At 45.5% G+C, this 12,881-nt stretch overlaps 1 protein-coding gene across 1 annotated transcript in view; it reads left to right on the top strand.

The window, feature by feature from the left end:
* The window catches only part of RNF169 (ring finger protein 169), a 132,698-nt gene that overhangs the window by 88,716 nt on the left and 31,101 nt on the right, over positions 1–12,881 (top strand). Inside the window, 1 exon segment of the mRNA XM_038765151.1 lies at positions 10,776–10,888. Within this exon segment, the coding sequence (XP_038621079.1) occupies positions 10,776–10,888 (113 nt within the window).

The following is a 12,881-nucleotide window of genomic DNA, read 5'->3' as shown; positions in this document are numbered from 1 at the left end:
GGCCTGTTCAGGAAGCCGTGGTGGGGTTTGAGAGCAGATTTTTCTCTTAGGGGGACACCTGAGCACGCTGGAAGACAGGGGACGAAGCCAGAAGAGAGTGAAAAATCGAAGACAGCTGGAAGGGAGGGAGCTAAATGCTTTTGCAAGGTGAGAGGGATGGGGTCCCAGGTCGAGAACTTGGATTTTAAGGCCCAGTGGGTGACCCCCGTCTCGAGCGACAGCCGGGAAGAAGGAAGAGGAGACATTAAGGGGTGAGGGTGGCCTCAGTGGAAGTAGGCGGACGATGGGCGAGTCTCCTGGGGTGGGAGGAGGGGGAGGAACTGGGGTCTTCCTGAGGGAGGTGAATGTCTGGAATGGTCACTGGGGTGGGCGGTGAGGGAATCCGGGAAAGAAGGGTGGAAGTCGTGGAGCAGATCGGGTGAGGCGGCGGAGGTCAGCCTGGTTTCTGGATTTCTGCTTACCATTCATTCATTCATTCATTCAATCGTATTTATTGAGCGCTTACTATGTGCAGAGCACTGGACTAAGCGCTTGGGAAGTACAAGTTGGCAACACATAGAGACAGCCCCTACCCAACAGTGGGCTCACAGTCTAGAAGGGGGAGACAGACAACAAAACACGTGGACAGGTGTCAAAATCGTCAAAACAATGAGCATTTGGGAAAGGTCGGTACCATACTTGGCTGACGGGAGTGCATTCATTCATTCAGTCGTATTTATTGAGCGCTTACGGCGTGCAGAGCACGGCACTAAGCGCTTGAGGGAAGGAGCGTGGCTCAGTGGAAAGAGCCCGGGCTTTGGAGTCAGAGGTCGTGGGTTCTAATCCTGGCTCTGCCAGTTGTCAGCTGGGTGACTTGGGGCAAGGCGCTTCACTTCTCTGGGCCTCAGTTCCCTCATCTGGAAAATGGGGGTGAAGACTGTGAGCCCCACGTGGGACAGCCTGATCACCTTTGTAACCTCCCCAGTGCTTAGAACGGTGCTTTGCACGTAATAAATGCCATCATTATTATTACTATTATTACTATCCTCCCTACAAGGCCCTGCTGAGAGCTCACCTCCTCCAGGAGGCCTTCCCAGACTGAGCCCCTTCCTTCCTCTCCCCCACGTCCCCCTCTCCATCCCCCCCATCTTACCTCCTTCCCTTCCCCACAGCACCTGTATATATGTATGTACATATTTATTACTCTATTTTACTTGTACATATCTATTCTATTTATTTTATTTTGTTAGTATGTTTGGTTTTGTTCTCTGTCTCCCCCTTTTAGACGGTGAGCCCACTGTTGGGTAGGGACTGTCTCTATATGTTGCCAATGTGTACTTCCCAAGCGCTTAGTACAGTGCTCTGCACATAGTAAGCGCTCAATAAATATGATTGATTGATAAGGAGGTGGACTGTGGTGATCTGGGACTGGAGCTTGGAGCGGCTTCGTTTTCTGTCTTTTACCCAATTTTCCCTCAACAACAGCAGTCCCTCTAATCGCACAGTCACCTTATTCAGACTTTGGTGTGGAATGGGTTTTTTTTCTCTAATCCAAATCTGTTAGTTTACGGCTTCCCCCCTACATTCACGAGGAATAATTTCCTTTTAGAGAACCGCGTTTCCTTTCCCGCAGCAGCTTATATAGCTAAGTGCTCCTTGACCCTAGACTTTGTCTTAGCTTCTACCAATCAATCAAGGGTATTTATTGAGTGCTAACTGTGTGCAGCGCTCTCTACTAAGCGCTCGGGAGAGTACGCTTCGGCAGAGTTGGCATGCAAGTTCTCTGCCCGTGAACGAACTTACCCTGTAGGGTTTCCCAGGTGGAGAAGTGAATTCTGAATCGCTGGAGTCTAGATACGCGAGGCTTTATGGTGGTGTAATTTTGTTCAACAAGCCCATCAAATCAGTGCGAAACTCATTTCAAAAAGAGTATTTGCCGGTGTAAAAGAAGATACTTCGTTTCCATTAACTAAGCCCGCCATTCCGTTGAAAAACACTCCTCAGGGAGCGGGATGTGTGGTCCCAGGAGATTTTCCGAAGGCGATTTAAGCGCTCGTGTATTTTAAGCGTACTTCCCCAGCGCTTAGTACAGTGCTTTGCACACAGTAATCATCAATCGTATTTATTGAGCGCTTACTGTGTGCAGAGCACTGTACTAAGCGCTTGGGAAGTCCAAGTTGGCAACATAGAGAGACAGTCCCTACCCAATAGTGGGCTCACAGTCTAAAAGGGGGAGATAGAGAGCAAAACCAAACATACCAAGAAAATAAAATAAATAGAATAGATATGTACAAGTAAAATAAATAAATAGAGAAATAAATATGTATATATACATTTATACAGGTGCTGTGGGGAAGGGAAGGAGGTAAGATGGGGGGATGGAGAGGGGAGGAGGGGCACACAGTAAGCGCTCAATAAATACGATTGAATGAATGAATGAAAGGGTACACGAGTGGAAGGAGAAGTGCTTGTTTTAGGTGTGAAATTGTGTTTAGTGTCATTGGGGGAATTTGGCAGACAGTTCCTTCGTAGATGCATCGAGCTTTGTGAGCATTGCACTGCACAGGGCTCCATTTTAAGAACTGATTGCCATCATCTGTTAGAGATGTGTTAATAATAATAATGATGGTATTTGTTAAGCGCTTACTATGTGCCAGGCACTGTTCTAAGCGCTGGGGTAGATACAAGGTAATGAGGTTGTCCCAAGTGGGACTCACGGTCTTAATCCTCATTTCACAGATGAGGGAACTGAGGCACCGAGAAGTAAAGTTCATTCACTCAGTCTGTGTGCAGAGCACTGTACTAAGCGCTTGGGAAGTACAAGTTGGCAATATATAGAGACGGTCCCTACCCATCAACGGGCTCACAGTCTAGAAGGGGGAGACAGACAACAAAACAAGACATGTGACATGTGATACAAGGCCATCAGGTTGTCCCACGTGGGGCTCACAGTCTTCATCCCCATTTTCCAGATGAGGTGACTGAGGCCCAGAGAAGTTAAGTGACTTGCTCAAAGTCACACAGCTGACAAGTGGCGGAGCTGGGATTAGAACCCACGACCTCTGACTCCCAAGCCCGGGCTCTTTCCATTTAGCCAGACGAAAGACTGGGGGAATGGAGTCTCTAGTTTGGTATCACCGGATTTGGGTCTTGGATCGGTGTGGTAATAATAATAATGATGATATTTGTTCGTTCGTTCATTCATTCAATCGTATTTACTGAGCGCTTACTGTGTGCAGAGCACTGTACTAAGTGCTTGGGAAGTCCAAGTTGGCAACATCTAGAGACGGTCCCTACCCAACAATGGGCTCACAGTCTAGAAGGGGGAGACAGAGAACAAAACAAAACATACTAACAAAATAAAATAAATGGAATAAATATGTACAAATAAAATAAAATAAAAATAATAATAATAATAGAATAAATAAATAGAGTAATAAATACGTTTAACATATATACATATATTCAGGTGCTGTTAAGCGCTTACTATGTGCAAAGCACTGTTCTAAGCGTTGGGGGGATACAAGGTGATCAGGTTGTCCCACGTGGGGCTCACAGTCTTCATCCCCATTTTACAGATGAGGGAACTGAGGCACAAGGAAGTGAAGTGACTTGCCCAAAGTCACACAGCTGACAATTGGCAGAACCGGGATTTGAACCCATGACCTCTGATTCCAAAGCCCGGGCTCTTTCCACTGAGCCACACTGCTTCTCCTCAGCTCGTTAAGTTCAGTTCAGTTAAATGGCTTATTTTACTTTATGGGTAGTTGCAACCAGATGTATTTAACCTTGGGACCTATTGAGATCCTTAAGTATTTTGGCTTTTCACTCATTATTTCTGTAACTTTTGCAGACGTGTAATAATAACAAGAATAATAATAATAATGGTACTTGTTACACACTTACTATGCGTCAAGCACTGTTCTAAGCACTAGGGTGGATACAAGTTAATAATAATCATAATAATGGTATTAAGCGCTTACTATGTACCAAGCATTGTTCTAAGCGCTGAGGGAGATACAGGGTCATCAGGTTGACCCACGTGGGGCTCACAGTCTTCATCCCCATTTTACAGTTAAGGTAATTGAGGCCCAGAGAAGTGAAGTGACTTGCCCAAGGTCACACAGCTAAGTGGCAGGGCCGGGATTAGAACCCAGGACCTCTGACTCCCAAGCCCTGGCTCTTTCCACTAATCAGGTTGGACACGGTCCCTGACCCACATTGGGCTCCCAGACTCAATCCCCATTTTACAGATGAGGTAGCCGAGGCCCAGAGAAGTGAAGTGACTTGCCCAAGGTCACGCAGCTGACAAGTGGCAGAGCCGGGATTAGAACCCAGGACCTCTGACTCCCAAGCCCAGTCTCTTTCCACTAATAATAATAATGATGGTATTTGTTAAGCGTTTTCTGTGTGCAAAGCACTGTTCTAAGTGCTGGGGAGGTCACAATAATAGTAATGGCATTTATTAAGCGCTTACTATGTGCAGAGCACTGTTCTAAGCACTGGGGAGGTTACAAGGTGATCAGGGTTGTCCCACGGGGGGCTCACAGTCTTCATTCCCATTTTACAGATGAGGTAACTGAGGCCCAGAGAAGTGAAGTGACTTGCCCAAAGTCACACAGCTGACAATTGGCAAAGCTGGGATTTGAACCCATGACCTCTGACTCCAAAGCCCGTGATCTTTCCACTGAGCCACGCTGCTTCTCAAGGTGATCAGGTTGTCCCGGGGGGGCTCACAGTTTTAACCCCCATTTTACAGATGAGGTAACTGAGGCACAGAGAAGTCAAGTGACTTGCCCAAAGTCACACAGCTGACAGTAATCAGGTTGGACACGGTCCCTGACCCACATGGGGCTCCCAGACTCAATCCCCGTTTTACAGATGAGGTAGCCGAGGCCCAGAGAAGTGACGCGACTTGCCCAAGGTCACCCAGCGGACATGTGGCAGAGCCGGGATTAGAACTCAGGTCCTTCTGACTCCAAGGCCCGTGTATAAAGGAGTTTTAGTTTTCACTGAATGGCCAAGCGGAGGCTTCTAGACTGTGAGCCCACTGTTGGGTAGGGACCGTCTCTATATGTTGCCAACTTGGACTTCCCAAGCGCTCAGTACAGTGCTCTGCACAGTGTAAGCGCTCAATAAATACGACTGATTGATTGATTGAATGCCCTTCGGTGTGGCCCCTCGGCCCATTCATTCATTCAATCGTATTTATTGAGCGCTGACTGGGTGCAGAGCACTGTACTGAGCGCTTGGGAAGCGTGGCTCAGTGGAAAGAGCCCGGTCTTTGGAGTCAGAGGTCATGGGTTCAAATCCCGGCTCCACCACTTGTCAGCTGGGTGACTCTGGGCAAGTCACTTCACTTCTCTGGGCCTCAGTTCCCTCATCCGTACAAATGGGCCCCCCGTGGGACCACCTGATCACCTTGTAACCTCCCCAGCGCTTAGAACAGTGCTTTGCACATAGTAAGCGCTTAATAAATGCCATCATTATTATTGTTATTATTATTACAAGTTGGCCCAGCGCTCACCAAAGTCCCGCAGCCTTTCGCCCCCCAAAGAGTTGGGATGAGCTTCCTTTCCCAGCTCCCAGCCCTGGGATGTGGTGGAGAGCCCACTGTTGGGTAGGGACCGTCTCTATATGTTGCCGACTCGGACTTCCCAAGCGCTTAGTACAGTGCTCTGCACACAGTAAGCGCTCAATAAATACGATTGATGATGATGATGAGGATGAGAGGGTGGGTGTTTTGGGGAGGGGGTTCTGATCGGATCCCCCTTTTCCTCATTGCGGATGGATGGTCTGTTGTAATGCGGCGTTCTCTTAAAGGATGCTCCCCTTTTTCCTCCCCTTCCCACAGCATCTGTATAGATGTTTGTACAGATTTATTCCTCTATTTTACTTGTACGTATTTGCTATTCTATTTATTTTGTCAATGATGTAGATTGTAGACATTTATTGCTCTATTTTTACTATTCTATTTGTCACCTCCCCAGCGCTTAGTACAGTGCTTTGCACATAGTAAGCACTTAATAAATGCCATTATTATTATTTATTTATTCCTCCCCTTTTTCCTCTCCCCCTCCCCGCCGCCCTACCTCCTTCCCCTCCCCACAGCGTCTGTATAGATGTTTGTACAGATTTATTACTCTATTTTACTTGTACATATTTGCTATTCTATTTATTTTGGCAGTGATGTGCATGGTAGAGATTTATCACTCTATTTTTACTATTCTATCTGTCACCTCCCCAGCGCTTAGTACAGTGCTTTGCACATGGTAAGCGCTTAATAAATGCCATTATTATTGTTTATTTTGTCCTCCCCTTTTTCCCCTCCCCGTCCCCGCCACCCTACCTCCTTCCCCTCCCCACAGCATCTGTATAGATGTTTGTACAGATTTATTACTCCATTTTACTTGTACGTATTTGCTATTCTATTTATTTTGGCAGTGATGTGCATTGTAGAGATTTATCACTCTATTTTTACTATTCTGTCACCTCCCCAGCGCTTACTACAGTGCTTTGCACATAGTAAGCGCTTAATAAATGCCATTATTATTATTTATTTTGTCCTCCCCTTTTTCCTCTCCCCCTCCCCGTCCCCGCCGCCCTACCTCCTTCCCCTCCCCACAGCATCTGTATAGATGTTTGTACAGATTTATTACTCTATTTTACTTGTACGTATTTGCTATTCTATTTATTTTGGCAGTGATGTGCATTGTAGAGATTTATCACTCTATTTTTACTATTCTATTTGTCACCTCCCCAGCGCTTAGTACAGTGCTTTGCACATAGTAAGCACTTAATAAATGCCATTATTATTATTTATTTATTCCTCCCTTTTTTCCTCTCCCCCTCCCCGCCGCCCTACCTCCTTCCCCTCCCCACAGCGTCTGTATAGATGTTTGTACAGATTTATTACTCCATTTTACTTGTACGTATTTGCTATTCTATTTATTTTGTCAGTGATGTGCATTGTAGAGATTTATCACTCTATTTTTACTATTCTGTCACCTCCCCAGCGCTTAGTACAGTGCTTTGCACATGGTAAGCGCTTAATAAATGCCATTATTATTATTTATTTTGTCCTCCCCTTTTTCCCCTCCCCGTCCCCGCCACCCTACCTCCTTCCCCTCCCCACAGCGTCTGTATAGATGTTTGTACAGATTTATTACTCCATTTTACTTGTACGTATTTGCTATTCTATTTATTTTGGCAGTGATGTGCATTGTAGAGATTTATCACTCTATTTTTACTATTCTGTCACCTCCCCAGCGCTTAGTACAGTGCTTTGCACATAGTAAGCGCTTAATAAATGCCATTATTATTATTTATTTTGTCCTCCCCTTTTTCCTCTCCCCCTCCCCGTCCCCGCCGCCCTACCTCCTTCCCCTCCCCACAGCATCTGTATAGATGTTTGTACAGATTTATTACTCTATTTTACTTGTACGTATTTGCTATTCTATTTATTTTGTCAGTGATGTGCATTGTAGAGATTTATCACTCTATTTTTACTATTCTATTTGTCACCTCCCCGGCGCTTAGTACAGTGCTTTGCACATAGTAAGCGCTTAATAAATGCCATTATTATTATTTATTTTGTCCTCCCCTTTTTCCTCTCCCCCTCCCCGCCGCCCTACCTCCTTCCCCTCCCCACAGCGTCTGTATAGATGTTTGTACAGATTTATTACTCCGTTTTACTTGGACATATTTGCTATTCTATCTATTTTGTCAGTGATGTGAATTGTAGAGATTTATCACTCTATTTTTACTATTCTATCTGTCACCTCCCCAGCGCTTAGTACAGTGCTTTGCACATAGTAAGCGCTTAATAAATGCCATTATTATTATTTATTTTTTCCTCCCCTTTTCCCTCTCCCCGTCCCCGCCGCCCTACCTCCTTCCCCTCCCCACAGCGTCTGTATAGATGTTTGTACAGATTTATTACTCTATTTTACTTGTACATATTTGCCATTCTATTTATTTTGGCAGTGATGTGCATTGTAGAGACTTATCACTCTATTTTTACTATTCTATCTGTCACCTCCCCAGCGCTTAGTACAGTGCTTTGCACATAGTAAGCGCTTAATAAGTGCCATTATTATTATTTATTTTGTCCTCCCCTTTTTCCTCTCCCCCTTCCCATCCCCCCAGCCCTACCTCCTTCCCCTCCCCACAGTGTCTGTATAGATGTTTGTACAGATTTATTACTCTATTTTACTTGTACATATTTGTTATTCTATTTATTTTGGCAGTGATGTGCATTGTAGAGATTTATCACTCTATTTTTACTATTCTATTTGTCACCACCCCAGCGCTTAGTACAGTGCTTTGCACATAGTAAGCGCTTAATAAATGCCATTATTATTATTTATTTTGTTAATGATGTGCATATAGCACATCCCCCCGCCTTACCTCCTTCCCCTCCCCACCAGTGTCCTGTATATGTATGTGTATATGTATATGTATATGTATACGTATATACACACACCTATACATATACATACATATATGTCTATGTATACATATACATACATATATGCATACATATACATATGTGTATGTATGTATGTGTATATGTATACATATACATATGCATGCATATATACATATGTACATATATGTATATATATACATATGTATATGTATACATCTGTATATCACCTGTGTATATGTATATATGTTTGTACATGTTTATTACTCTATTTTACTTGTACATATTTATTCTATTTATTTTATTTTGTTAATATGTTGTGTTTTGTTGTCTGTCTCCCCCTTCTAGACAGCGAGCCTGCTGTTGGGTAGGGACTGTCTCTATATGTTGCCAACTTGGACTTCCCAAGCGCTTAGTACAGTGCTGTGCACACAGTAAGCGCTCAATAAATACGATTGAATGAATGAATGAATGAATCTAGCTTGACTTCTATTTATTCTGACAACTTGACACCTGTCCACATGTTTTCTGCTTCGCCCTTCTAGACTGTGAGCCCATTGTTGGGTAGGGACCGTCTCTATATGTTGCCAAGCGCTGAGTTCAGTGCTCTGCACACAGTAAGTGCTCAATAAATGCAATTGAATGAATGAATGAATGAATCTAGCTTGACTTCTATTTATTCTGACAACTTGACACCTGTCCACATGTTTTCTGCTTCGCCCTTCTAGACTGTGAGCCCGTTGTTGGGTAGGGACCGTCTCTGTGTGTTGCCAAGCGCTGAGTACAGTGCTCTGCACACAGTAAGCGCCCAATAAATACAATTGAATGAATGAATGAATGAATGAATCTAGCTTGACTTCTATTTATTCTGATGACTTGACACCTGACCACATGTTGTCTGCCTCGCCCTTCTAGACTGTGAGCCCGTTGTTGGGTAGGGACCCTCTCTATATGTTGCCAAGCGCTTAGTACAGTGCTCTGCACACAGTAAGCGCTCAATAAATACGATTGAATGAATGAATGAATGAATCTAGCTTGACTTCTATTTATTCTGACGACTTGACACCTGTCCACATGTTTTCTGCTTCGCCCTTCTAGACTGTGAGCCCATTGTTGGGTAGGGACCGTCTCTATATGTTGCCAAGCACTTAGTACAGTGCTCTGCACACACTAAGCGCTCAATAAATACGATTGAATGAATGAATAAATCTAGCTTGACTTCTGTTTATTCTGACGACTTGACACCTGTCCACATGTTGTCTGCCTCCCCCTTCTAGACTGTGAGCCCGTTGTTGGGGTAGGGACCGTCTCTATACGTTGCCAAGCACTTAGTACAGTGCTCTGCACACAGTAAGCGCTCAATAAATACGATTGAATGAATGAATGAGTGAATCTAGCTTGACTTCTATTTATTCTGACGACTTGACACCTGTCCACATGTTTTGTTTTGGTGTCTGCCTCCCCCTTCTAGACTGTGAGCCCGTTGTTGGGTAGGGACAATCTCTTTATGTTGCCAAGCGCTGAGTACAGTGCTCTGCACACAGTAAGCGCTCAATAAATACGATTGAATGAATGAATGACTCTAGCTTGCTTTCTGTTTATTCTGACAACTTGACACCTGTCCAAATGTTGTCTGCCTCGCCCTTCTAGACTGTGAGCCCGTTGTTGGGTAGGGACCATCTCTATATGTTGCCAAGCGCTTAGTACAGTGCTCTGCACACTGTAAGCGCTCAATAAATACGATTGAATGAATGAATGAATCTAGCTTGACTTCTATTTATTCTGACAACTTGACACCTGTCCACATGTGTTCTGCTTCGCCCTTCTAGACTGTGAGCCCGTTGTTGGGTAGGGACCGTCTCTATACGTTGCCAAGCGCTGAGTACAGTGCTCTGCACACAGTAAGCGCTCAGTAAATACAATTGAATAAATGAATGAATGAACAAATGAAAGGAAAGGCCCGGGGGGCTGGATTCCGGGCGGGCGAGGGAGCGGAGACCCCTTACTGCAGGCCGACCCACAGGCGTACAGTACTTCCAGCGTGTCTTCCTACACCAGCGGGGCAATCAATCAATCAATCAATCGTATTTATTGAGCGCCTACTGTGCGCAGAGCACTGTACTAAGCGCTTGGGAAGTCCAAATTGGCAACATATGGAGACAGTCCCTACCCAGCAGCGGGCTCACAGTCTAAAAGGGGGAGAGGACGCGCACCCCACGTTGAGGAACGCAAAGAAGCGCGAGTTGGAAGAGGAGTCCTTACAAATGGGAGGTTCGGTTACCCTGCGGCCCGTCGACCGGGGTGACGGGCGGGCGGTTTCCTGCGGACCCCCGGAATGGACGTTGTTGCCCTTGCTGTTCCCCCTCAGTGTCCCGACTGCCTCTCGGATTCAGAGAACGAAGAACCGGCCCACGGCAAGGCGGCCCACCGATCAGCGTTCGTGTCCAAGAGCAGCACCTATTCCTTAACTTTCCTGACGGGGTAAGAGTCCGGGATCCAATTCCTTTCGGGGGAAACTCACCGCATTCTCCATGCTGTCGCCGGGGTCCCATGTGCGACATCTGCCTCCTCCTCCTCCTTGCTGCCTGCCTCTCTTCCCGTTTTTATTGTATGCTGTCTCCCCCACCTCCTCATTTCTGCCCTTTAATAATGGCATTTATTAAGCGCTTACTACGCGCAAGGCAGTGTTCTAAGCGCTGGGGAGGTTACAAGGTGATCAGGTTGTCCCACGTGGGGCTCGCAGTCTTAATCCCCATTTTACAGATGAGGGAACTGAGGCACAGAGAAGTTAAGTGACTTGCCCAAAGTCACACAGCTGACAATTGGCAGAGCCGGGATTCGAACCCATGACCTCTGACTCCAAAGGCCGGGCTCTTTCCACTGAGCTATGCTGCTTCTCTTTAGGCAGCTCCTTTCTGCTTGGCCTCCGTAGTTATCCTTTTTCTCTTCTTTTGATTCCTGTTCTTCCCATCCTGAAACTCTTCTAGACTGTGAGCCCACCTTCTAGACTGTGAGCCCACTGTTGGGTAGGGACCGTCTCTATACGTTGCCAGCTTGTACTTCCCAAGCGCTTAGTACAGTGCTCTGCACACAGTAAGCGCTCAATAAATACGATTGATTGATTGATTCCCCCCGGCGCCCGGTGGGCGGGTGGAGGCGGGGGCCCTTCGTGGCTCAGTGGAAAGAGCCCGGGCTTTGGAGTCAGAGGTCAGGGGTTCAAATCCCGGCTCCGCCAGTTGTCAGCCGTGTGACTTTGGGCAAGCCACTTCACTTCTCTGGGCCTCAGTGACCTCATCTGTAAAATGGGGATTAAGACTGTGAGCCCCAGGTGGGGCAACCTGATCACCTTGTAACCTCCCCAGCGCTTAGAACAGTGCTTTGCACATAGTAAGCGCTTAATAAATGCCATCATTATTATTATTATTATTATGATGATGGGGATTAAGACTGTGAGCCCCAGGTGGGGCAACCTGATCACCTTGTAACGTCCCCAGCGCTTAGAACAGTGCTTTGCACATAGTAAGCACTTAATAAATGCCATCATTATTATTATTATTATGGGGATTAAGACTGTGAGCCCCAGGTGGGGCAACCTGATCACCTTGTAACCTCCCCAGGGCTTAGAACAGTGCTTTGCACATAGTAAGTGCTCAATAAATACCATTATTATTATTATTATTATTATTATTATTATGGGGATTAAGACTGTGAGCCCCAGGTAGGGCAACCTGATCACCTTGTAACCTCCCCAGTGCTTAGAACAGTGCTTTGCACATAGTAAGCATTTAATAAATGCCATCATTATTATTATTATTATTATGGGGATTAAGACTGTGAGCCCCAGGTAGGGCAACCTGATCACCTTGTAACCTCCCCAGTGCTTAGAACAGTGCTTTGCACATAGTAAGTGCTTACTGAATGCCATCATCATTATTATTATTATGATTATTATGGGGATTAAGACTGTGAGCCCCAGTTGGGGCAACCTGATCACCTTGTAACGTCCCCAGCGCTTAGAACAGTGCTTTGCACATAGTAAGCGCTTAATAAATGCCATCATTATTATTATTATTATGGGGATTAAGACTGTGAGCCCCAGGTGGGGCAACCTGATCACCTTGTAACCTCCCCAGGGCTTAGAACAGTGCTTTGCACATAGTAAGTGCTCAATAAATACCATTATTATTATTATTATTATGGGGATTAAGACTGTGAGCCCCAGGTAGGGCAACCTGATCACCTTGTAACCTCCCCAGCGCTTAGAACAGTGCTTTGCACATAGTAAGTGCTCAGTAAATACCATTATTATTATTATTATTATTATGAGGATTAAGACTGTGAGCCCCAGGTGGGGCAACCTGATCACCTTGTAACCTCCCCAGCGCTTAGAACAGTGCTTTGCACATAGTAAGCGCTTAATAAATGCTATTATTATTATTCCCCGATAACCTCCGACTGTCTTTTTCTCCCTAGC

This window comes from Tachyglossus aculeatus, chromosome 2 (genome assembly GCF_015852505.1).
Source record: "Tachyglossus aculeatus isolate mTacAcu1 chromosome 2, mTacAcu1.pri, whole genome shotgun sequence".
Taxonomy (NCBI): Eukaryota; Metazoa; Chordata; class Mammalia; order Monotremata; family Tachyglossidae; genus Tachyglossus; species Tachyglossus aculeatus.
Note: the sequence above shows the minus strand (reverse complement) of the source record. Positions and strands in the feature narration are given on the sequence as shown.